Source organism: Cucurbita pepo, chromosome 8 (assembly GCF_057944985.1).
Source record: "Cucurbita pepo subsp. pepo isolate OVF chromosome 8, ASM5794498v1, whole genome shotgun sequence".
In the NCBI taxonomy this organism is placed as follows: Eukaryota; Viridiplantae; Streptophyta; class Magnoliopsida; order Cucurbitales; family Cucurbitaceae; genus Cucurbita; species Cucurbita pepo.
The window spans coordinates 12,586,598-12,611,835 of record NC_141805.1 but is presented as its reverse complement, the minus strand read 5'-3'; the positions used below and the strand labels follow the sequence as shown (position 1 = coordinate 12,611,835).

Sequence of the window (25,238 nt, the reverse complement as noted above, 5' to 3'; positions counted from 1 at the left end):
TAATGAAGAGATGCTCCTATGATTCTGAGATTTTATATGCATAATATAGCAATTTTGGAGAGATGGTCAGATTGGGGAAACGCTTTTGCAGAACATCTTGGGTATTGTACCCCCCCCCCCCCCCCCCCCCCCAAAAAAAAAAAAAAAAAAATCCCCGGAGCTCTTTGACCATTGGTAGACTCGACTCCTAGATAATACCATTAAGTAGAATAGATAGGTGGATAATCTAACGTGAAAGTACTATATTACTTTTATGCAAACAGCTTACATGCCACCCTTCCTTTCTCTCCTCTCTGGTTCTCTCCTTTTATACTCACCCTTTTGTCCCATTTTAGGCTCAACCTAACCAATTCTTTGGATGGATGGCCCCAATTTATAAGGATATATCAAGCCTTCTTTATTTCTTCTTTGATGAACAGCCCTTAAAGACAAAGAAAGGTCTCTTTGGTCGAATACTAGAAGCACATTCTAAGGGACTTTTCAGAGTGAAAGTAACAGAAAAGAAAAAAAAAAAAAAAGTTCATTTTTGTTGGATGGAATACTTTTTATGGTTTCCACTAGGTGCAAGCTTAGGACTTCTTTTTTATTGCAGTATAACTACTCTCAGTTCAGTAATTTCTTTTGGACTGGAGTTTTTCTTCCTGATTTCATTTTCTCAACGAAATTCTTCCTTTTTGTTCAGTTATATTGTAAGAAAAGAAAAGCTGAAGATCTTCTTTGTAAATATAATTATATGTTTAAGAATATAAGTTATATTTTATCATTCAAATATCATTACTTTTCTGTCAACTGGTTGTGGTGGTCAATTGATAAAGTTCACTTTTCGACATGGATAAATTTACTCTATCCTACTTCAAAGCTAGTTTTCTCCTAACAAGATGTAAGGATGGCTTTGCAATATTGCCAGAAGGATTGAGATGACATAAAAAAAAAAGATAACATTCATGATGTGTACAAGGCCAGAAAAGTAAAAGTTAAAAGTTATCTCATAAACATATTCCAATGCAAACAATGCTTCATCAACGCCAAGATTACTCTCCTCTTACAGAAACCTATATTTTGTAGCTAGTTTCCTTCCGTGTTGATACCATACGATAGCTTTTCATAAGCTCGGTACTAGTGAAGCATTATTACATATAGGGGGAGTTGTTTCTTACCAAAGTAATACTGATTGCATTTACAATAATAAATGACCTAGAAGAATGCTTTTCAATCCGCTAGGGATCTTGGTAACACAAGAATGTAAGCATGCACTCCTTTTTTTCCCCTAATTCATGGTTTCTTTTGGCTTTGCAACATAAAAATAAAGGCATCTAGCAAGTCTCCGGACCCAATTTGCGCACACCTCAAGCCCCTCAACATAGGACCACAGAACCACATTTAATACTCAAGACTATACGTATATCAACTTCCGAGTTGTGCCTTGTAAACTCTTCTACTACACTACTTCATTTCAAACCCCCTTGAACTCATCAAATAACATCTAGCCTACAAATGTGCATAGAACCACATTTAATCAAGCTAGTACGGAGAAGAAATTGTTGCATGGCTTCATTCAATATTTTCCCCTTTTCTAATCCTGAAAATTAAGATGAAAGAAAATGCACAATAACATTACTAAAAAGAAAATACCCACTATCTGGTCCACCAAGTTGTGTGATGGCATCCACAAAACGGTCGTGAAGATCAGATGTCCACCGCAACCGTTGTTTTCCACCTCCCCCAGGTGGCATTGGACTTTTGGCTGTAGATCCACCAAGAACCGCAACACTTGCACTTTGTTCGGCACCTTGAGATTTATGTGGAACTAAGCTCGCAGTTGAAAATTTCTTAGCATGATACATGATGAGGAGAAACAACTTGAAAAAAATTCCTGCGAAAAATTATAATCTACTTCAGCAGCATCACAGAAATGATAACTGGATAGGATTTTACATGACAGCTTATCAATACTCCAACAACAACAAAAAAAATCAATCGAACCCATCTCTCAAATTCACAACAAAACAATTGCTCTGTGTCTGTTAAGACATAACATGAAATTCAATTTTAAGTCACAAGAAATGCTCCAAATCACACAGCAACAAAAATTAGAAAAATAAGATCCATGCACTTCACGCAACACGGCTTCAAAATGCTTTAAAAACCGTCTTTCAACTTCAATGGATGAAAATATTATTGAAAGAAACAATACTAAGTAAATAAAATAAAATAAAAACCCAGATAATCCCAGCATAATTAAGAAGCAAAATTAAGAGTAAGCTAACAGAATCTACGAAGTTAATGAACTATGCATCACCTGGAATGGACTCAGAAGGACGACGATGGCGGGTGAATTAGCTTCAGAACCATCACCTCCAAAGTCAACAGAAACACAACAAAATATCCAAAATTTAGGAAGCAAACGCAGCCGACGATGAATTTCGAAGTCGAGGCCACGATCAAGTGGTTTGAGTAGAAGTGTGTGGCGGCGGCGGCGACGGTGGTGGTGGAACACGGTGGCAGGTAGCCGGTCTCCGGGGAGCAAACTGGAATTGGAATTTGTCCGTTTTAGGGTTTGAGAAAGGAAGACAAGAGAGTAAGAATTCTGATTTTGGCAAGATGGTTCGTCAGGACCGGACGAAGCTCTTTCTCTCTCTTCTTCTTCTCTCTCCTTTTGTTTATTTTTTAATTCTTTTTTGCTCCTTTTATTTATTTAAATACAAAAACAAACAAACAAATAAATAAATAATAAAAGACGGAGTTTTAATTGTGTCATAGCGTACAAAGGACGGCGATATTTATATAGCATCTCGGGTCACAATGTGGGTCCCACCACGAAACCAGGGTACAAGAGGATGCCCAATAAAAATTGTGACCAATCATCAGCCCAATAAAACCCAGCCCACTATATGAAAAATTGTGTCCAATCATAAAGCCCAATATAACCCAGCCCACTATACGAAAAATTGTGTCCAATCAAAAAGCCCAATAGACCCCAGCCTACTATATGAAATTGGGTCCAATCATAAAGCCCAATAGAACCCAGCCCACTATATGAAAAATTGTCCAATCATAAAGCCCAATAAAACCCAGCCCACTATATGAAAAATTGTCCAATCATAAAGCCCAATATATGAAAAAACTGTGTCCAATCATAAAGCCCAATAGAACCCAGCCCACTATATGAAAAAGCTGTGTCCAATCAAAAAGCCCAATAGAACCCAGCCCACTATATAAAAAAATTGTGTCCAATCATAAAGCCCAGTAAAACCCAGCCCACTATGCGAAAAAAAATTGTGTCCAATCATAAAGCCCATTAAAATCCAGCCCACTATATCAATAAATAAAATAGAAAATAAATAAAATAAAAGAAAGAGGAACCCTAAACCCACACCGTCTTCATCTCCTTCTCCCGCAGATCAGTTTCGCCGCCGTCTTTATCCCGATCGTGGTATCGCAGCTTCCCGCGACTTTCTACTCTATTGTCATTACTGGTATACTCCCGATCTCCATCCGTCTTTCTTCTCACTTGAAAAACGACTCGTTGCTAGTCTCGTGCTTTGATTACTCCCTTGCCCTGTTGGTATTGACTACGGACTGTTCTTTCCGGTTTGTTTTTCTGATTGGTTGTTGATAGTCTCGTGCGTTGAATGTGAGCTAACTGTTTGCTATTGTTGCCATTTGCACCATAAATCACTGCGGTTTGTTTTGTTTTTGTTTTTTCAAGGATTCTTTTGTGGCATAACACCACTTCGAATTGAAACTCTTTCATATTTAATGTTCTCTCCCACGTTGGTCACGTACAATACCGTCTGCAATTTGAGTGTTTAAGGCTAGCTTTGTTTGTTCAGTTTACGATATGCTTGCTCTATTATTTATTGAGTTTCTGCTATTGAGAATGGGAGTTTGATTTTGATTTCTTTTTTTTCTTTTTTTTTTTTCTTTGTGTCTATAGGTGACCTACGATGGCGGACGAGGATCCGAAGCCACTCACATATATACCAGAGGTTATACTTAAGAAGAGAAAGGTCAATGAACTGGCGGCACTGAGAAGAAAGGAACAGTTGGAATTAAGGAAGCTGAATTCGAAGAAAAACAAGGATGGTTTTATTAAGCTGCCTGAAGAATTTGTCAGAGAATATCGTGCTAGAGTAACTCATCTACTTTGAAGTTATTGTGAAATATGCTTAATGTTTGTGTTTTACGCTTTTACTAATCAATCACATGCATAAATCATCTTTTGGGAGATTAATGGAATGTACAATTGAACTCTTCCTTTTGTTTTGCCCTTTTATAGATTCAATTATGTGATACAGGTCTCCAGTACTCTCTTCTTATGTGCAAATTATCGTTGTAATTAAAATTGGTTCAAAGGGTATCAGTTTGGGCATGCAATGATGTTGAATGGTTGAATGGGAGGAAAGCTGTGGGTTTAGTCAATTTGGTGTGAATTGCTGGCTTCTTGAAATGTTAATATTTTCCAGCCACTATGTTATTACATGTCCTAAGATATTGGGGCTGTTAAATCACGTGCTTTGTATTTTTAAGTTTTAGGTGGTTTAGTCGTTCAATTGTTTGATAAGATTTTGGTAGAATGAACATGTTAAGCATCACCCTGATTCTTTTCATACACATTTATCTTATGTAGGAACTCGACTTTGTCAAGATGAAGCACAGGATAAAGAGAAAAAGAACTGCCTTGGTGCCATCAAAATCAAAATTGATTTTTATAATTCGGATACAGGGGTAAGAATGTCTTAACATTTACTTTCTTTTCCCTCCTTTTGTGTAGCTTCACAAGATTTGTAATTGCTTCACTACATTTTTCCAGCAAGAACGACATGCATCCAAAGACAAGGAGTCTCTTGTATAAGCTCGGACTAAGTAGAGTTTTCAGCGGGGTCTTTGCGAAGGCCAATGAGCATATTCTAGGAAAGCTACAAAGGGTGGAGCCATATGTGACATATGGGTATGTGAACAATCATTTTTCTTATACTAGGTCCACTAGATTTCACGCTTCTTTCTACATGATTTTACAGAAATTTTGGTTGAATTTCAGATACCCTAATCTTAAAAATGTGAGGGAGCTCGTCCATAAGAAGGGATTTGCAAAGATAGACAAACAAAGAGTTCCTCTAACTGACAACAACATCATCGAACAGGTACGACAAACCATCTTAGCTACTCTACTCCCGGGTTGGAAAGACTTTGATAGTATTTCAAAAAGATTTTTAACTGTCAAAAGTGTTTTTAAGCACATGGCCTTATTCTCTTTTACTTTAATGGTAAATTTCAGGAATTGGGCAAGCATGGAATCCTATGCATGGAGGATATTGTGCATGAAATTGCTAATGTTGGCCCACATTTTAAGGAGGTAATTTCCTTTCTATGGCCTTTTGAACTTGAAAAGCCAGGAAGTGGACTTCAAGGGAAAAAATCATTGTACAAGGAGGGTGGAGATGCTGGGAATAGAGAGGATGATATCAATGATCTGATTGATGCGATGAATTAGGTTTGAATCAGATCATTTGATTTAAAGTTAGGTTTCAAAAAACCTGAAGGAGCTGATAGTTTCTGTAATTCAATTTTGTTAGTATCATTAGTTTTTATGTTGTTCTACTCATAACTATCAGTTTCTTGACCTATCAGCTTATGAGACTTTTAACTTGTATCCAAGGGCTTGTAATGTGTGGATACAGGAAAATTTTCTGGTGCCACTGTTGTATCTGATCTTTTACCAATTTGGCACAAAACGTTATTAAGTGATATATTATTTTATTTTATTAGCGCTACAATATTCTTAAATGTTGCTATTATGGTAACGGTACCACTGTCGTCTTGATCTCCTCACCAAACTCAGTTTGAGTTTGATCTCGAGCGATGTCGATTTTTATTTGATGTATTAGTTTTTTACTAAAAATTGTAATTAGAGAAGATTTAAATTATAAAGCCCTTGATTTGAGTTTAGGGATTTGAGTTTACTAAAAATCTAACAATTTCGCCTTTTAGTTTATTATAAAACTAAAAAAAAATCAATATTATTTTAAAATTGTGATCTTGTTTTTATATAACACTTTTTTAATGTCTAATGTCGAACTTAATCTTTAAAATTCTATTTTTTTTTTATTTATTTATCCATTGATTAATCCAAGTTTTCTGTTCTATCATTTCCCAATTCTCTCTTTATTATTGAACAAAATCGTCAACAATAAATACATCTAAAAGATAATAATTTATGCACAGTAAACTTCCATAAAAATTTATGTTTACTAGAATTTTAAATTTCAATATTGTATTTAACAAAATTTTAAATTATTGAGTGTTTTTATAAGTCCAGGGTTCTATTAAAATTTAACAATTAATTTTTTAAAAAAAATATTTGAAAGTTAGGTGTATATTAAATATAAATTTAAAATTTTGAAAGAAAATCTTTTAAATATTTTAAAATTTTAAAGACATATTAAATAGTTTTAAATGGCTAAATTATTTGATTGAAAAGCTTTAACTAAATAGATCTAATAAAAATAATTTTCATAATTGGTTTACTTGGTTAAGGCATACGGTCATAGGTTCGAAACCTATCTGGGCCGCTTACTTTCTATCTTTTTTTTTTCCTTTCTTTATATTCTCAAATTAAAAATAAAATGAAAACAAGAAAAAACCCAAAACCCTTACAATCGGTGGGCTTCAACTCTGCCGCCTCTCCCCTTCTCCACCGGCGCGCCTTTTCTTCTTCCTCTTCCGCAATCTATATTTCGGGTTAGCTTTCTCTTTTCCACTTTCATTTATCGCTCTCTTCGCGTTTAATCGTCCTGCAATTACAGAATCAACGATTTTCGTTAAGGATTATTGGTCTTGTAGCTGCAGAAAATCGGATATTATCGTATTGTTCTAGGTCTGGCAGTGTTCTGTACACTCGATCTTTGTTTTCATTTATGAATATTCTGCCCAACCCGAAACCAAGTTTTTATTTAAGTCTGCCCTCTCTTTCTTCTTTCTGCATTGTGTTTGTGTTCAACTTTGTTTTTTCCACACTCGCGAATCAACTTGGTTGTTCTAGGTTATGGTTGTTCTAGGTTAAGGTTTTTTCTTTCTCTCGGTGACTTGCGGTCTAATGCGGGCGCGTTTCTAAACTTGTATTTGCTAGGTTTTGATATTCTGAAGTTTGGTCGTGTGATGTGAACTTTTTACTTGCTTATGAATGTGGGAATATAGTTTCACTTTCTTGATTACTTCGGTTTCAATGGTTGTATGTTTAGTATTTTAAGTTCTTCAATTTAAATATTTGTAGTCTGTAATATCGATGGTTTGTGGTTTTGATGACTTTTAAGAACCTCAATGCTTGTTATTCATGTTTATAAGTATTGGAGTAATAAGAGAGTACAATTATGATATGTTTTCAACTTTCTGTAATTTGACTTCTAAATTTCAATTGGATGTCCCTCCCAAGTCCCAACAAATTCTTTTGATGGTTGATAGTTTGGAATCTTGATGAAGCTTAAGAACCGAAATAATTGTTGGTGGTGTTGGAAATACTAATTAGGATATGTTTTATTATGGCTTATTTAGAGAAAGCTAAAGTACTCATAAGCTTTTGACATACCCGTCTAATGTTTAATTTTGAACCATTGGTCAGATATGATTTGCTTCTCAACTTCACTTGTTCTATCTTTAATTTGTCAATTTTTTAATTATGTTACAGGTTGATCAGGGAGTATAAATGGGAGAGGAGAAGAAGAACAGGGATTTAATCCCATCAATGATAAAGAACAAGGAAAAGAGGGCAGAAGTTCATGCCAACCTCAAAAACCAGAAGAAGCTTGAGAAACGCAAGAGGGCCAAGGCTCGTGATGCTGCTGAGAAGCAAGCTCTTGAACTTGGTGAAGAAGTATCATATCATCTACTCATCTATTCTGTTTATCTTCTATTTCAAAGTTTCTGACTTAGCATTTATCTTTTTTCTCTGTAGCCTCCTCCTAGGAAAACTCCTCGCACCATTGAGAACACCAGGGAGGTTGATGAGACTGTTTGCAAACCTGATGATGAAGAGGTTACCCTTCTTGTTAAATCTTAGTATATGACATTGCTTTAGCTTTTATTTAAATGTATATTTTTACTTCGTATTCGTTTCATTTAGAGTACACACTTGTAATATGTCCAGTTTTGATTTTCTGCAGCTATTTGCTGGGAATGATGCTGATGAATTTAGTTCCATCATAAAGCGGGACATTGTGCCAAAAGTTTTAATTACTACTTGTCGTTTTAATTCTAGTGTAAGATTCTTCATTATTACAAGTTAGACAGTACTTTTGTTTTTTAGCAACTTGCACTTCACGTAAACCTTCCTGAAGCATCCACATTTAGTGAGACTTGGTACCTTATATTTTAATCTTCTGCTTGTATGTGACTTACTATTTGCAGATTGGACCTGATTTTATATCGGAGTTGCTTTCAGTGATACCAAATGCACATTACTACAAGAGAGGAACTAATGATTTGAAGAAGGTTCAACTCATATTTGTATTTTCTAATGAACACACAGAAGGAAAAGGAAAATTAGAAAATTAAGAATAACACAAGAATAGTATGGAAGAAAGACTTGTAGCTTGTTATTCTGGCAATAACTTTGCGCACGTGATTCTTCTCTTTCTTGTAGATTATAGAATATGCAAATGCCAGGGACTTCACTTCTTTGATTGTTGTTCATACGAGTAGGAGAAAATTAGGTAAGTTGCTAGTCTTTCATTAATCTTGCTGTTCTTTCTTGCATGTTAATTTGTCCCTTTCTAGCTTGGTTTTTTTCTTTTTCTTTTTCTTTTTCTTTAATAGTTTGTTTTCTTAGTTGTTCAATAAATTAGATTCTTTCCTCAATTTACATTAATGTATTGAAATTCTTGCAGATGGCCTTCTAATTATCGGGTTGCCTGAGGGACCTACTGCGCATTTTAAGATATCAAATGTTGTCTTACGTAAGGATATTAAGGTATGCTGTTTCAATTCAATGAAATAGAATGCTCCACTTAGTTCTGATTTTGAATTGTTGTGCTGCATGTTAACTACTACTGAATTTTTCGAAGGTATATAATTTCCATGAAACTTTAACCATTTTATCCTTTCTTCCTTGTAGAATCATGGAAATCCAACCGGCCACGAGCCAGAGCTTGTATTGACTAACTTCACGACACGCCTTGGTCTTCGTATTGGAAGGTTGTTTTCTGTACCAAATTTGTTATTTGAAAATAAACCTCTTCTGAAAGACTGCATTTCATATTTAGGATTCTGGTTACTTTTTCTTGTTTATTACATCTATATGATTATGATATCTCTGCTTAATTTTCTCAATGCATTGACTTTTATTGTTGCCTCGTTTCTTTAGATTAATACAGACACTATTCCCTCAAGATCCTAATTTTCGTGGTCGGCGAGTAGTAACATTTCACAACCAACGTGATTTCATATTCTTCCGGCATCATAGGTATGATTCCGTATCTGGTTCAAATATTTTCGTTCTGTATGCATGAGAGTTTGGATGAATGATGATTTTGTGCCTTTTGTCATCTCAGATACATTTTTGAAGGCAAGGAAAATAAAAAAGAGGTTGACTCAAAAACTAAATCCAAGGATAAGGGTGAGAAAGCTTCTCAGCCAAAAGTAGTTGCACGGCTGCAGGTAAATATCAAAATCTGCCCATCCATTTCACATGAAAGGATTCTTTTTTTTGTGATGTCTATGGTGGTTTTTTTATTTATTTTTTATGAGGAGACTTCAATATTCGTTTACTTGTTATTATCTTGTCTCTTTTATTACAACTCGGGTCTTCTTTGCTTTTCTAATTTTTTTTGGTGCTGGCGATTAACAATAATTCATTCATAATCAAGAAAGAGTACAACAGATTGGACTTAAGAAAGTTTATAAACGTTGAGTGGGTTTTGTGAGAAACAGTATGGAAGCCAAAAGAATTCGTTGTAGCATACTCTTGTTTTACATTAATCCTCACACTTTTCTCCATAGACGTTGTCTTGCTAGATCTGAAACTCTTTTCTCCATAGATGAAATAAACAGCTCATCGAAAGGGGTTATAGCAAGCAAGCACACCTTCACTTACTGACCAGAACTGCTATGTTATTCATTTTGTGTCAATCTTGTTTAGATTTGAATGGGAAAGTGATATTACGAGACTTAATATGAGAGGGAGGAATATTACTGTAGATACAACTGATTCTGAGACCTGAATTTTCAGGAATGCGGTCCTCGTTTCACAATGAAACTGATCAGTTTACAGCATGGAACTTTCGATACAAAAGGCGGGGAATACGAGTGGGTTCATAAGGTATGTCTATGTCTCCCTTCCCCATTAGATATCTCGACCCCAAAATGCATGAAATACACACTATTAGATCATATTATGATACACATCCTGTTTATCTAATTCGTAATTCCCAACTTACTCTGATTTTCAGCCTGAAATGGATACAAGCCGCAGAAGATTTTTCTTGTGACATTCTGATTGGACTTCATTACTTCTATTTCCGGGGAGTAAAAGTTCGGCTCAGGTTTATATAAATGTTAGATCACATAGATTGTGGAGGGTGGACTGATTGGCGAATCTGAGTCTCTTTTTTGGCCTTCTTTTTGCATGTTAGAAAGAAGTTCACTTGTTTTTCACAATTCTAAATTTTGTAGCATTAACGTTAAGGTTGAGTTGGCTTTATAGGTACTATAAATGTATCAGATATTTGTAACCATTTGGGAAGTATTTCTCGTAGCTGAACGCGAAAGAAAAGGCTGTGTATTCATTTTGAGAACTCAGAGGACTCCATATATGCATTTTATCCAATCTTGGTTTAGAAGAGCCAAGTTTCTCTAACTTAGAGAATGCAAAATGGCATATCGTTGGTTTAGTTTATCGGCTAAGATATTAATAAAAATACCTTTTAATTTTGTACTCTTGAGCTTTCCTCAGTTCGAAGTGAAACTCTTAATTATTTTTGTTCATTCCAATAGTAAGAATGGTTTTGACATGGTATTGGAAGGTTAGAACAGTATTAAAATTCTTTAAACAATAGGGATATTTTTTGCAACGAATATTGATATTGATAGGTAAAACGTATGGACGAAGGAAAACCACGAGGGAGGTAGTTGAAAAAGTTAAGTTTGTGAAGGTTATTAAAGAGAAGCTCCTACAAATAAAGTGGGGGAAGAGGAAGAGGAAGAGGAAGAGGAAGAGGAAGTAAATGAAATGGAGAGTGGAGGGAAGAGAGCAAAGAGATTGAAGATTTTATGCCTTCATGGATTCAGAACCAGTGGGAGTTTTCTTAGAAAGCAGCTCACCAAATGGGATCCTTCCATTTTCGCTCACTTTGATATGGTATTTTCCTTTTTTATTTACTCATTATTAAAACATTATTTTATATAATTTTGTAATTATATACTAATTTTTGTATATTGAAATAGGAATTTCCAGATGCTATATTTCCAGCCGGAGGAAAATCAGAGATTGAAGGATATTTTCCACCTCCTTATTTTGAATGGTTTCAATTTAATGAGGTACACAATTAATTTTAAATATTTTTTTAATTTTATATATATATATATATATATATATATATATATATATATATATATATATATATATATATTTATTTATTTATTTATTTATTTGACCTTTACCTGGCAGGATTTCACAGAGTACACAAACTTGGAACAATGCATTGATTACTTGAACAACTACATCACATGCAATGGCCCATTTCATGGACTCTTAGGCTTTTCTCAGGTTGCTTTATTTACCTTAATTTTACTCTTAATCATAATTTAATCCATTTTAATCTTTTAATCTTTTAATCTTTTGTCCAGGGCGCGGTATTGTCAGCATTCTTGTTGGGTTACCAAGCACAGGTACGTCTTAATTAACGTCCACAAATCTAGCATACCTTAAATGATTTTACCGTCAAAATGAACATAACTACTATAATTGATACCGATAATGAACATAACTCAATATATCAAATTCAGTCAAAATCAACAAACAACACTAAATTTACGATAATTTTTTACCCATATCGCAACATCGTAAGTAGTTCAAAGATAACGAAAACAGGGGAAGGTGTTGAAGGAGCATCCACCAATGAAGATGTTTGTGTCAATATCAGGAACAAAGTTCAAAGATGAAAGCATCTGTGAGGTTGCCTACAAGCACAAAATAAAGGTCAAATCTGTTCACTTGATAGGGGAAAAGGATTGGTTGAAGCTTCCTTCGGAAGAACTTGCTTCTGCCTTCCATGAGCCTCTCATCATAAGGCATCCTCAAGGTCATACTGTCCCTAGATTAGATGAAGTAGCCACTAAGGAGCTCCGCTGCTGGGTCGATGCGATAGTTTCGAGTCATGATCATGTCGGAGACGGAGAAGTAAAGGAGAATATCACTCAGAAAGTGGCTGACAACATTGAGAATGAGCTCGAGAATAGTAATATAACTTAAAGGTGATACGACTCGGTATGCTTTTCTCTTCTTCTCAATTTCTTTTAGTACTCGAATAAAAATATCTCTTTTGATACTATTATAATACCCGAGTAAAACAAATTTATGTAAATGAACTATGGTATATTTGAACGAGAATACGACAGACAGTTACGAAATGCTCAAGAGAACCGATAGTTATTCTGTATACTAACAATGTGTATCTTTTCGTTAGTTTTTTAAAAAGGGCATGTTTTAACTCGTTTATACTTCAATTAATTCAAAACGCACCTAAACTAATTAGCCTTTAAAAGCCAAAGAAAATATGCTTAACTCTCCCGAACACAATCTCAATCCAATAAACTAACCAAAACACATTCCTTAAGTACCTAAATGTCGGAAAAAAAAAACAAAAACCAAATTAATCATTCAAAGCCAAACACGAACAACCCTAGCTCACTTAAATTTACTCTACATCGCACATACTCACCCGACAAACGTTTCAAATCCAATAAACTGACCTAAACTAATTATCCCTTAAAAGCCAAACAAAATATGTTAAATTAACTCACTCAAACGCACTCTAAACCACAAGAACTCACCGAAACATACTCCATAACGATCAAACTCTCCACAACTAAAGTGCCTAACTCACCCCACATGCCATAAACTCACCAAACCCTCTAACTCAACTAAATTCACTCCACATCTTACAAACTCACCAAATTAAACACACTTCAAATCCTACAAACCCACCTAATGCATTCCATAGCTCGCAAGTTAATTATCGAAACTACTTAAAATACAATGTCATAATACTCACCAAACTAACAATTTAAAGTCAGAACAAATGATCCTAACTCACCCAAATTTAATGCACATCTAACAAACTCATCAAACACACTCCACTAGACATAATTGCAACTATCTTTCAACCATGTCCATGTATATTCGTGTTCTTACACCTCCCTACCAAATCTTATTTTTGTATTTTTTTTTTTTTAATATTTGAAATAAAATTTTTAAAACAATAAAGTAATTTTTTAGTATACTAAAGGTGAGAATTTGAAGATTCAAAATTTCAACTTTAAGGGAAGAAATATCGTTGAGTTATGCTCAAAGTTGATGAAGTCGAGATTAAAATATTCATTTTATATAATTAAACCTATTTCAAAATAGCACTCCAATTAATTTAATATTGAAGTCAAATGGTCCTCAACGTTTGGGATAGCAGAAGGTCAACGTATATTGAAAAGGTCAACGCGGAAAAACTAGAGTTTTGGAGCCATCAATTTGGATTTTTTTGGCCTTTGGAACTCCCAAACGGACAAATTATACACAAAATGGTCCAAGAAGCGTGGAAAGCCGGCCGGTCATGGTCCCTTAGTTTTCATATATTTATACATTTATCCTTCATCTTCCTTGTCCTTCATTTTTGGCCCAAAACTTTTTTAAATTCCATTTCTTCTTTGTATTTGCAATTTATTTTTGGTTTATTAATAGTGTATTTCATCCCATTTTAATAAATAAATAAAAAAAAATTGTTCTATGTTAGACTTTAAATTTTTAAATTTTAAAAAATTGATAATTTAAATCTTTATTTATTTTTACAGCAAATTTAACTAAATTAAAGGTCTAATTTAATGAAATTGAAAGATTTAATAATTATTTTTTTTTTTTTTTACATTTTTAAATGGCTTAACATTTTTCTAATTTTTATCTAATTAAAAAATTAAGAAGAAAATAATAATTGTTAAAAATAAGATAAAATATTCTAACAGATTTGGTTGTTAAATTAAATATAGAAAATCTAATTGATTCCATATAAAATATATTGGAATAAAAATTTAAATTAGGGGCCAAATTTATAATTAAAAAAAAAATAGTACTAGTTTTACAAATTTAAATAAATAAATCGGCAGGTGAAAATAGCAAATAAGAACAAAAGAAGCCCTCCATTGCAATAACAAAAAAAATGAAATTCTGACGTGGAGTCAAAAAATCGGCAGGCTATATAAACCGGCTCTTGCCCCAATCTTCATATCCCAAATCGATTTCTTTCTCCTCGTCTTCATTGCCTCTCTTTATTTCTCATCAAAGACATCAATGGGGAAATTCGTTGAATTGTTGGATGTTGGAGTGAGAATGGCCGCCAGATTTCACTCTCACTGTCCGCAAACTGCTCGCCTCTACTACCATCCTCCCTCCGATCACGACGGCGACCACCACCACCACCACCATAACTACTTCCACCACATTTTTCAGGCCTACGACGGTGGGCGCCACGCCGCACACTCCACGGACCTGGTGGATGCATGCGGAGTCGACACGGTGGCTATGGCTAGGAGTTCCGACGCTGAAGTTGTGTCTTTCATTCAGCAACTTTTGATGATTTGATTCGGTTAGGGTTTTTTACTTCGGGGGATTAATGTTTTACGACTGTAATTCGTTTGTGCATGCCATTACACATGCCAATTGTTATATGTATATATATATTTAGAACGGTAACGCTCTATATCTAAGATTTTAGATCATGATTCAGAATCTAAATCTGATATTCTCCTCCGATCGAGTTACGTTATTATACTATAGTCTACCAAGTGAAGACTGTCTCTATAGATCAAAACTATCATTTCAACATGTTTTGTGCTTATCTAAATGTTCTCTAAAATAATGAGATTGCCCATCATATAATTGTTTCAAATCTGAAAGTTCTTATTATCGAGTCATTCAAGGATAAAGTGCACCTTAACCATGTCATGCAGAGTCATGAGATTTTTTTCATTTTGATGTGGTGTCGATTTATCTATACGTATGCTCCTAATTCGAACTAGCATCACTGATATGAACCAAAACACATCAATCATATACTATAATTCAATGAAGATGCGAAGAAAAGGTTGTCAAAATTATCGAAAGATGTTTCAATCCATGCCACATTGAAGTAGAATGAAGTTTGATTGTTATAAATTTTGGGTGGGTTACAATTTAGAGTTATTGTATTTTAAGACTTTCTATTTAATTTCGGTTACATTTACATAATAATGGCTAATATATGAAGCCTTGTATATTGTATTTGTAAGCATACTTGTAAAATATAGTAAAGAATTATATGTAGTTTAAGTTGCATGTAGAATCATTCAAGCTCGACATGATCAATCTTGCTTGTGGAGTGATTCGAATCTCAAAGAAGTGTTATTGCGTTGAGATATTTGATCAACAAGAATCATTCAAGGTAGACATGATCGATATTGATTGTGGAGTGATTCGAATTTCGATTAATCCAATCTTACTCCCCTTACAGTGATTTTTTCCATATGTTTGATTTGGGTGGTTGAAAGTTTAGATTTGTTGGAGAATTAAGTGGATGTAATTAAGAGCTTCATGAGTGTTGGCATGGGGTGATCATCTTTGCTGCAATTTGGGCGAAGTATTAGGCATCACTTTGACAAAAGCCCTACATCCAAAATCTTCCTACTACTTCCAAAGCTAGTGCCCACAAACCAAATTCTCTCACAAAAATCAATTTATTCCCAAATCAATCAATAAATACAATGCAATTCTTCATTAAAGTCTGTTTGTTTGGTGAGTCTATTTGTTTAAAGTCTGTTCACCGAGTGAAAGAAGTCAAATGGAGGATTACCAGAATCTGAACGCCTATTTACCTTGTAAAATCAGATGAAGAAGAAAGAACCAAATATGTTCCTATAAAAGTTCAAGAAGATGCAGATAAAATGAGGTTTGTCACTAAAAAAAATATTTTACTTTTTTACTATTATTTGTTTGAAATAAAAATTAATTTTGAAATTAACCCATATCATCCGGAAAACTCCAAGTTATGAACCACATGGTCATGGGCTGGACAAATACTCTCCCTCCCGTGGTTCTATCTTCACCGTAGGGTTTATCTCCGATTCCACTCGCCACCGTTTCTCTCTGCCGCAATGGGCGGAGCCACCAGGTTCTTCGTCCTCCTATCCACTCCTCTTCCTCTCATTCACCACCACCGCCGCCCTTCCTTTCTCCGCCTCGCCTCTCACTACCACAACTTCTTCCGATCTTCTCTTCAGCCCAGAAACAGATTCTTATCCCCTTCCTTTCCCCTAATTAGAGCCTCTCGCCATGTCCATTCCCAGGTCTCCACTCCAGGGGATGAGTTCGGGAATTTTGAAGAATCTGGGTCCGTCAATGGCGTGTTTTCTCCGGATTCTTATATTTGGCGAGAATGGTCCAATTTCCTCGGGAGCCTCGACTCCGGTGGCTATTTTGTTAGTCCGGATTCTGGGAATGAGTTCGTCGCTGTTCAGGAGCTGCCAGCTGAGTTTGTGAATGCGGCTAATGCGTGCTTCGCATTTTCCCGCGGCCGTGAACATCTCTTAGGGTTCGTTTTGTGCTCTGTTTACTAAAAGGAAGCCAATTTGTTATTGATCATTACCTTCTTGTATTTGTTTATTTATTTATTTTTACTTGTTGTGGCAGATTGCTTCCTAGGAGGGATATTGAGGTGTTGGTTGAAAGCGTGAACCCATGTCTGTTCAGAGACGGGGATGCTTCATTGAGGAAGATGAAGTTGTTCTTACAAGGCGATGAAACTCAGGTAAGTATGGATTCCAGATTAGTATCTGTTAGTTCTTCATAATTACTCGTTATATTAGCTGTAATTGCCTGCGTATCAAGGGACTTTGTGTTTGTTTCAGAAGTGTTTTAGAGTGCTCTTTTGATCTCAAGGGGCTATATTAACATTGACACTGGCTAAGTGACCAAATAACACATCAAACTAAGGGAGTCTTGGATAAAAATGATAATATATTTTTTTAAGTGTAAGTTTAATAAATGCGTCTTTGTTGTGTTCATATCCTAGATATCGGACATGTCACAATGTACATGTCATGTCGTATCCGTGTCTCGTATCCATATCCATATCTTTTCTTATTAGGCTCCACCAAGTACCACACCCCTAGCTCATGGACTAATATTGTGACCCCTACTAGGATCTCATAGTTGTCTATGCGTCCTATAACTAGTCACAAGCTTAATGGATGCAATTATCTATCATGTTCATGATTAGTTCTAATGTTTGTATGCAAGAAGAGAAAGGGTGACTATATTCTTGGAACAAGTACAAAGTGAAATGTTACTGGAGTTAAGATGACGAAAGCAGAGATTAACATGATGACGTGTTGGTTCATCAATTTTATGATTACTGAGACAGGGAAGAATCATACCCTGTTTTTTATATGAATTTGCAATGGAAAATTGGGATGCAAACAAGGAAACATTTGATAATCTAGGAAATACCAGTCTTTTGAAATTGAAGGTGGTTACGTGACTGGAGGCAAGGAGAGATAACAGTGACCAAGTATTCCAGTCCCGTACTCACTTATGGAAACAATTAGGTCTCTATGAGATTTAATAATACGGAATGCACCAATGACGTTTCATGGTACCAAAAGTTTCAAATTCCTTCTTGGATAAGTTTGAAGATAAACTGTAGCAATTAAGCCCCTAGAAATGAAGAAGGATGAAAGAAACTATATTGAGAAGAAAGTAGAGTACAAACTCTTCTAACTCAAGTCCTATTAATTTGATTTTAATTTCTCAAATTAATGTTCAATTTAATGCAAATAACTGTCCTTGAAAAGAAAGACCATAATGTGTACACAGTGAGAAATTTGAAGATACCAAAGTCTGTTGAACGTAGTACACTACAAGATATGGGGAGCACTTGAGAATACGAACCTTATAGTAACTCTGTTTCTTGCATTGATTGCAACTTGGGACATTTTTGTAACCCTTAGGCTTTGGGTTGGGAGACAAGGATACCTTGCCATGGTTAAAAGGGTTTTTACTAAGGAAGGGAAATATGGTTGGAAGCGCACAGAGGAAATGAGTGTACTGTTTTGTTTTGTTTTTTAAAGTGTCGTAGCCTTTTTAGCTGTGATTAGTTCATGTTTTGACTTTATTGTTTACAAATATCCAACTTTAATTAGGTTTATATTTCTGCCTCCCATATAGCAATGGATTAATTCTTTCATCAAGAAGAATTTCTATTTCCATTTTTACTTCATTTATTCCAGCCCCGATTTGATTTTGTGTGTTAATACTTAGCACTTCAAATATTCACTTGTGCTATCACCATTGGTAGGTTTTGGATTCTGATAAAGCAAGGACGATTGATTTATTCAAATTTATCTTGAGCTATGCCAGAAACCCGACTGTTTCTTCAGAAAGTAATCTGTACAGTAGAGATCAGGTAGAATCATCTATGAGGAATCTGTTAAGTGAAATATGCAAGCTTTGTTTTAGTAATCCAGATCCGAAGCTTTTGGAGACAGACAATCAATTTTCTGACAAATATAGCCAATCACGTGGGCCGTATGGGCCAAAAGTTGAAATGAAAAGAGGGGACTGGATTTGTCCAAGGTAGATATTCATTTATTTGCTACCTTTTATACTGCTATGGTTGTATCTTCAAATGTTTGTGCCTCTACTGGTTGTATCTTTGCTGTATTCTGATCTAGCACGTAAAGTATGTTTGTGCCTCTACTGAGATAATCTGTTTTGGATATTTACGAGTGTAGATGTAGTTTCATGAACTTCGCAAGAAATGTGAAATGCCTTGAATGCGAGGAGGCCCGACCAAAGCGACAGCTGATTGGTGGAGAATGGGAATGCCCTCAGTACGGAGTGATTCTCTACTTTCTCAGACTTGATACATCTTTCCATTTCCCCTGTTCTGAATGACTAAATTAAAATTTCATTCTGATTACTTTGGCAGATGTGATTTTTTCAATTATGGGAGGAATACAGTGTGCTTAAGGTGTGATTGCAAAAGGCCAGGGCCTCCATCTCTCAGTAACATTAACATAAATTCTGGTTTAGGGAATGACAATGGAAGTCGCACAATGAAGGTTGATATCGATAGTAAGTTGGCTGCAAATGAAGAGAAGGCTCAGCGCTGGTTTAGTAAGATTTCTCAGCTGGACAGTACTTCTGATTCGGGCACCTCAATAACAGATGAAGATTTCCCTGAAATAATGCCATTGAGAAAAGGAGTTAACAGATTTGTTGTGAGCACGAGGAAGACGCCTCTGGAGAGGAGGTTGGCTAATGCTCAATACAGAAGAAATTTGGGCAACGATGGAGTTCCAGAAAATAACAGCAGTGAACTTTCTGCTTCTAAGAATTCTCTTGACAGCCATGATGACATTCTTGGTCGCCTATCCACTAATTCTCAATCCACGAATTTTGGAAACGAGCAAGGTATTCGTACCAATTATACTTTATCATCCAGTTCAGGTTCTTCGCAATATGAGTCCCCGAAAGGAGGTAATTCCAGTTATGTTCCATTTGTTCCATTACCTCCAGATATGTTTGCGAAAAAGTCTAAGAATTCAAGCATGGAGACTGAGGTAGTTGGTACTGATAATAACAAATCCCTTCCATCAGGCTCTAATGAGTGGACAGGCAGTACTTCCCAGAGCAATGGATTGAACGAAGGAGGAGATATTCCTTCTCCACCGCAGAATCCGATTCAGAAAATCAATGAAGGGAAGGAGGAAACTGAAAAATCTGAGAGATGGTTTAAAAGGGTTGCCGAACTGCACAATGTGACAGATCTTACTAGTGCAATTTCTGATGAAGACTTCCCTGAGATCATGCCAATGCGCAAGGGAGAAAATAGATTTGTTGTCAGTAAAAAGAAAGACCGCTCTTTAACGTCTCCAGCTTATAAGAGGCGTGCTGCCATGGAGCAAGCTGGCAGTTCCAACTTTGTCCCCTTTGTTCCTTTCCCACCGGACTATTTTGCAAAAAAAGATAAGGCCTTGTCAGATGATTCAAATAGTCGAGTGACTGAGACCCTCTCAGATGATTCAAATGGTCAAGTGACTGAAGCTCAGTCATACGACGCTAGCATTGGTATCGACGATAGAAGTAACTCTCAACAGTCTGATAATCTAGAAACTCAAGCAGGCAGGTTCAACTCAGAACTCCATACACGGAATTCCAGTCAGAGCGATAAAGCTACAGCGTACGGAGTACCCAACATTCAAAGTCTAGACACAAATTTGGTTAGCTCTCAACCTGGTCACAAGAATGTGGCGAATACCAACACAAGTGTAGCGGGAAATCCGTCTCCAGCATCCGAGATGCCAAACGTAAGAGAGAAATGGAGTGGAAAGAGTTTGGAGGGTTCAGCAGTCACTGAACCAGATCCATTGGACATGTCGGAGGAGGCTAAAGTGCAAAGATGGTTCCGTCGTGTTGCTCAGATCAAGGACATCTCTGAGCTAAGTCAGATTCCGGACGAAGATTTTCCATCGATCATGCCAATGCGCAAAGGTGTCAACAGGTTTGTAGTCAGCAAGAGGAAAACTCCATTGGAAAGAAGGTTAACATCACCTCAATACAGAAGAAATCTGCCCATTGTTAGTTCAGACCCACCAAAGCGAGAAAATGATGGCAGTTAGAACACCCAGCGTTCTTCAATTTCTTTCATAAACTGAGATTATTGGTATTGGTTTGTTCTTTACCGTGAAAAAGAAAGGAACTTCATATATGGCTTTTATAACTTAAAATCTTGGTTATTGATTAAATTGAATTGAATAGTAGTTCAACCACATAATTGATAAGTATTGTGTGCAAGGAAAATGGCTGGTCAAATTCCTATCAGGCCTCCTTGCTCTTGAAAATGAGCTCTCTGAGATGCTTTAGAAATGTTTTCTGGAGGCTTGGTTTGGTTGGATTCCTTGGAAGATCAGTCGTGGTTCGGTGTCGAATAGATGGTCTTATTGGGTGTTTGTCGTGTGTTTATGGGATGGAGAAGGGGAACCAGAAGCTTTATGTTGCTGTGTGAGAGCCTCCACGGGGTAAGTTTCACACGAGTGTTGTGTCGTTTCTCGATTGCTATTGATTTTAGAAGGGATATTGCAATGATTTTGGTTTCAGGAAGAATTATGATGAAATTGAAACTATTTGGGTGTAAATAGAAGAACCGATTGAAAAGTAGGGAATGATTCAAGTGGGAGTACAGCATCTCTAGAAGGAATGATTCAAGTCATAAATCCCGAGATTTCAACGTCTCTACGCCCAAAATGTAGCCACAAAACCGGGGAGTTTTCATCCTTAGCATCTTAACGTTGCGCGGTAGAGTATCTCAGACACTATCCTTTCATTCACTTAGGTATCACAACACTATCTTATATTTCATTCATGTGGGAGGATGACTTTAGAACTCGAGGAGTGATTTTCGGGACTCAAGATCATGGAGATACCGTTAGGAACAAGATATCGCCATGCTAAATCTGATTTGTCTTCTTTTTTATATCCTTTAAACTTGGTTATATATTTTGGTATGAGACCTTGTTATTTTTATTTGAATATGCATGGCTAAACGTAGAATTGATATAACCATTGAATATTATGGTTCAATCAATTGAATTGAATTTGTTATTGTGCTTGATTTCATTCATGTATTTATATGATATATGCTTTCTATATGTTGATCATAGATTGAATGTATATATCAAAATGTAAGACATTCTCTTATATTGACTAGAAAAGTATGGGAAGAAGAAGAATGTTGAAAAAGGGTCCAAATACAATGGTTGTCTGTTTGGGCAATGTACAGAACGGCAAACCCATAGATATAAAGAACTTAGAACAGTCCTCAAGTCAAAATTGAGGACGGCTTAGTACAAAAGTCCAGATGTAACCACTGAACCAACCAAGAATTCAATTGAATACATATTGCTACATACATTCTTCCAAAAACAGACCAACATCGTTTGACTAAATCACAATAAGACATGTCACCTTTTCACGTTTTCGTGTTGACTAAACACGAGTAAAAAAAATGACCATTTTGATCCAAATGAATTGCACCAAGATGTCGGTACGTTCTTGTCTTTTATTTTTTGAAGATTCAAAATCGACTGCTCTGAAAAATAAAGGAAATTAATACATACAATATAATTCGAGAGGAGGGTATTGCTAGAGATCACGCAAAAAATAGCTCAATATTTTTAGATCGTCTTTATTTATTTTTGTTTTGTTTTGGAAATGAATTAGATTTGATTCCATTCTTCTCCATTTCGATTCAAGAAGTCAAAAGTTTTAAGATTTGGTGCTTTTAATTTAGTGATATTCTAATTTGATTGATTGCTATTTTTTTCCTAATTATTAATATTGTCAATATTACATTAAAGGTAGATGTGACATATTTTTCAAATTAATGTTAGTTGAGTTGATGGGAATGATATATATATATATATATATATATATATATTACAAACAAAAATTAAAGATAAAATAAAGTCGAAAATTATTTAGAAAATCTCTTAAATTGTTATAATTACACCTTTAAATTTTCAATTTAAAATTAACGATAACCCTAATATTTCAGGGCTAGATGAAGGTTTAGCCCCTATAACGAACAACAAAATATAATTATGATAATTTCATAAGTCTCTGTTGTTTTAATTTTTTTAAAATAAAATTTAACCTTATTATTAATGATTGATTATTTGGTGAATCTAATTTATGGAAATATAGGTGAGGGACTTTTGAAATTGCATAACTTTTTGTAGTAACGCATAATGAAAAGAGTCCATATTAGGAGGGACTTTTTAGAAAAGTAGATTAATGCAAAAAAAGAATAGTGCCAGGATAGATGTGAAAAGAATAATAATTATGAGGGGTAAAAATTTAAATATAAAAAATGTAGGGCCTTTAGTTTGGTTTATGGAAGTTAACCCAATATATATATATAATATATATTAATGGATAATTTTACACGTGCGGAATATGAGAGGCCCCTCTCCCCTTACCTTTTTTGCGTATAAAACGGTACGTTTTGTTCGGACCTTTTGTGTTTAATAATTCCAATTTCATTAATTAAACTTAAATTAGATTTAAACAAAATTCTCTATTTTTAAATTTCCTTTTTCAATATAACAATTATTTTAATAAATAAACATGATATAATTTCTAAAAAATTCAAATTTTAATATTATATCATAGTCTTTAATAATTATATTTTTTTTAAAATTAATTAATTTATAATTTATAATGGGTTATATATGTTGGGGGAATGATGGCTTTGTTTTCAACAAAGGCTGCGTGCGCATGCTTCAAACACCCCCAAACCTAGTGAACGTGATGGGCGTAGAAAATTTAAAGCAATATATTTTATTTCTTTTACATATCTTTTATTTATTTAATTACACTATTCTAAAATGCTTTTAGTCACATATGTATCTAGAAGACGGTCTAGTTATCATTTTAATCTATATATGTTTAATTTTAGTTTTGTTTTATAGTCCGCTTAAAATCTTAAAATTTTTCAGTTTCGTTTTTCGAAATTCTTGTCCCATGAACTTGAAACTAAAGGGTTCAGAAAAATGAACCCAACCCAACCACTATAATTCGGGTTGGGTTGGTTCGAGTTGTCGAATTGAATATACACCTCTAGTATCTAATGATGCAAACACTCCGTTTAATAACAAATTTATAGTCTACTTAAAATCTTGAGCCGATTATTATTATCTCCTCTTTCTAGAGATAAGTGTTTTGAACGTGCGTACATAGCCTTTGGAATCGAAACGACGAGGAAATGATGATAAAGTGTGTAGTGCACCTCTCCAAACCAACAAAGTGGTCAAAAAGTGGGTAAAACATGTGTAAGTGCCTTAATGAAGTTGTGCCTAAAACATATAACATGACCCCTTACACTAAAAATCAGCTTAAAAAGGGTTAGATGGCCTAAAAGTCAATCTTAAATTAATTTGAAAAGTGCTCAATTCATCCATAGTGCTACAAACTAGCTGAGCTTAAAGTATGTTTAAGTCACTGTACTTCCGAATCTTAAGAACTTACCTAATCAACCACTAATGTTGAGGATTAATTAAAATGAAAATCATGACTTTATAAGCAATGAATACTATCTTCATTGGTACGAGAACTTCTGGAGAAGCTAAAAACAAAATCACGAGAGTTTATACTTAACGTGGATAATATCATACTATTGTAAATAATGTTACATATACTTTTCTGTGTGCCATATCAAGTTTTGTTCACCGTTTAATTTAAACCCTACAAAAGGATGAAATTACTTTTACACGTAGCTTTATTTTTGGGGTCCATTTGTAGACTAATTATTTGTCTTTCATAGGAAAAAAAAAAAAAGAAAAAAAAAAAAAAAAAAGGTTATTGTTGAATGTCAAATTGATTTACACCATCTTTAATGGTATTGGAATCCCATTTTGTGTTTACCAAAGTAACTAACATGAAAGGGACTTTCATTTCCTCTCCAAATCTAATCCAATCATAATTATCTCACAATATTTCCTAATTACAATCCTAATAATTTCATTTATAATTTTTTTAGCTTTAATTTGTAAGTTCGTTAGCGATGAATGTTTATATCGTTCAATCATAATCTAAGATAAACCAAATATGAGAGTAGTTATATTCTTAATAATTATAGCTTTAGAGAAATAATTGATTTAATTGTATGTAAACTTTATACAAATGAAAAATAGAAATGACAGTGACTTAAAACGATACGACGATTTTTACACTCTTTTTAATTACAACTGCTCGCTAAACCCAAATTCACGTCATTATTACGGAACAAAAAGGTTAAAATTGTGATATAATGCTTAATTAGGGGTATAAATGAAAATAAAACCAGACAAAGGATAAAAGTGAAATGTTAGGTATAAGAACGAGGTTGGTAACATAGTACTCCACATATTTACTTTTTTTCTCCCACTCTTTACATTAAAAAACTCTT

At 34.8% G+C, this 25,238-nt stretch overlaps 5 protein-coding genes across 7 annotated transcripts in view; 4 read left to right on the top strand and 1 right to left on the bottom strand.

Annotated features, from left to right (window-relative positions):
- LOC111799958 (myb family transcription factor PHL7) overlaps positions 1-2,711 on the bottom strand; it is a 4,818-nt gene extending 2,107 nt beyond the window's left edge. The window contains 2 exon segments of the mRNA XM_023683496.2: positions 1,637-1,873; positions 2,300-2,711. Coding sequence (XP_023539264.2) covers positions 1,637-1,844 — 208 coding nt within the window. The 5' untranslated portion in view covers positions 1,845-1,873; positions 2,300-2,711.
- Positions 2,712-3,336: 625 nt separating this feature from the next.
- Positions 3,337-5,777, top strand: LOC111786842 (large ribosomal subunit protein uL30z). Of its 2 annotated transcripts, XR_015422140.1 has the most exons (7): positions 3,337-3,476; positions 3,938-4,133; positions 4,631-4,728; positions 4,814-4,951; positions 5,042-5,144; positions 5,279-5,584; positions 5,616-5,777. XR_015422140.1 is itself a non-coding variant. In XM_087126077.1 (6 exons), the coding sequence occupies exons 2-6, from the start codon at positions 3,948-3,950 to the stop codon at positions 5,492-5,494; spliced, it is 741 nt and encodes a 246-aa protein (XP_086982203.1). In that variant the 5' UTR covers positions 3,337-3,476; positions 3,938-3,947; the 3' UTR covers positions 5,495-5,777. The 2 variants fall into 2 exon arrangements, 1 of the variants encoding a protein (XP_086982203.1); XM_087126077.1 differs by having other exon boundaries at positions 5,279-5,777.
- An 824-nt stretch (positions 5,778-6,601) lies between these two features.
- MEE49 (Ribosomal RNA processing Brix domain protein) lies at positions 6,602-10,787 on the top strand. Its single transcript, XM_023683491.2, has 12 exons — positions 6,602-6,741; positions 7,685-7,870; positions 7,952-8,032; positions 8,160-8,255; positions 8,404-8,487; positions 8,639-8,708; positions 8,883-8,965; positions 9,110-9,189; positions 9,359-9,457; positions 9,546-9,651; positions 10,223-10,312; positions 10,443-10,787. The coding sequence occupies exons 2-12, from the start codon at positions 7,703-7,705 to the stop codon at positions 10,479-10,481; spliced, it is 996 nt and encodes a 331-aa protein (XP_023539259.1). The 5' UTR covers positions 6,602-6,741; positions 7,685-7,702; the 3' UTR covers positions 10,482-10,787.
- Positions 10,788-11,008: 221 nt separating this feature from the next.
- Positions 11,009-12,621, top strand: LOC111799956 (dihydrofolate reductase). Of its 2 annotated transcripts, none has more exons than XM_023683492.2 (5): positions 11,009-11,350; positions 11,437-11,529; positions 11,660-11,758; positions 11,839-11,880; positions 12,083-12,621. In XM_023683492.2, exons 1-5 carry the CDS (start codon positions 11,222-11,224, stop codon positions 12,461-12,463), a joined length of 744 nt encoding a protein of 247 aa, XP_023539260.2. In that variant the 5' UTR covers positions 11,009-11,221; the 3' UTR covers positions 12,464-12,621. The 2 variants fall into 2 exon arrangements, with proteins under 2 accessions (XP_023539260.2, XP_086982202.1); XM_087126076.1 differs by having other exon boundaries at positions 12,135-12,339.
- A 3,609-nt stretch (positions 12,622-16,230) lies between these two features.
- VAR3 (zinc finger (Ran-binding) family protein) lies at positions 16,231-21,068 on the top strand. The gene is made up of 5 exons (XM_023684079.2): positions 16,231-16,823; positions 16,922-17,039; positions 18,588-18,865; positions 19,024-19,122; positions 19,221-21,068. The coding sequence occupies exons 1-5, from the start codon at positions 16,387-16,389 to the stop codon at positions 20,911-20,913; spliced, it is 2,625 nt and encodes an 874-aa protein (XP_023539847.2). The 5' UTR covers positions 16,231-16,386; the 3' UTR covers positions 20,914-21,068.
- The last annotated feature ends 4,170 nt before the right edge of the window (positions 21,069-25,238 follow it).

Bases quoted from the DNA above. Each gene is read 5' to 3' on its own strand.
- LOC111786842 (XM_087126077.1), top strand. From the start codon at position 3,948: ATGGCGGACGAGGATCCGAAGCCACTCACATATATACCAGAGGTTATA. The intron at 4,134-4,630 runs GTAACTCATCTA...TATCTTATGTAG, and splicing joins TCAGAGAATATCGTGCTAGA to GAACTCGACTTTGTCAAGAT. The intron at 4,952-5,041 runs GTATGTGAACAA...GTTGAATTTCAG, and splicing joins GAGCCATATGTGACATATGG to ATACCCTAATCTTAAAAATG.
- MEE49 (XM_023683491.2), top strand. From the start codon at position 7,703: ATGGGAGAGGAGAAGAAGAACAGGGATTTAATCCCATCAATGATAAAG. The intron at 8,033-8,159 runs GTTACCCTTCTT...GATTTTCTGCAG, and splicing joins GCAAACCTGATGATGAAGAG to CTATTTGCTGGGAATGATGC. The intron at 8,709-8,882 runs GTAAGTTGCTAG...AAATTCTTGCAG, and splicing joins TACGAGTAGGAGAAAATTAG to ATGGCCTTCTAATTATCGGG.
- LOC111799956 (XM_023683492.2), top strand. From the start codon at position 11,222: ATGGAGAGTGGAGGGAAGAGAGCAAAGAGATTGAAGATTTTATGCCTT. The intron at 11,759-11,838 runs GTTGCTTTATTT...TCTTTTGTCCAG, and splicing joins GACTCTTAGGCTTTTCTCAG to GGCGCGGTATTGTCAGCATT. The intron at 11,881-12,082 runs GTACGTCTTAAT...TAACGAAAACAG, and splicing joins TGTTGGGTTACCAAGCACAG to GGGAAGGTGTTGAAGGAGCA.
- VAR3 (XM_023684079.2), top strand. From the start codon at position 16,387: ATGGGCGGAGCCACCAGGTTCTTCGTCCTCCTATCCACTCCTCTTCCT. The intron at 16,824-16,921 runs GTTCGTTTTGTG...TTGTTGTGGCAG, and splicing joins GGCCGTGAACATCTCTTAGG to ATTGCTTCCTAGGAGGGATA. The intron at 17,040-18,587 runs GTAAGTATGGAT...CACCATTGGTAG, and splicing joins TACAAGGCGATGAAACTCAG to GTTTTGGATTCTGATAAAGC.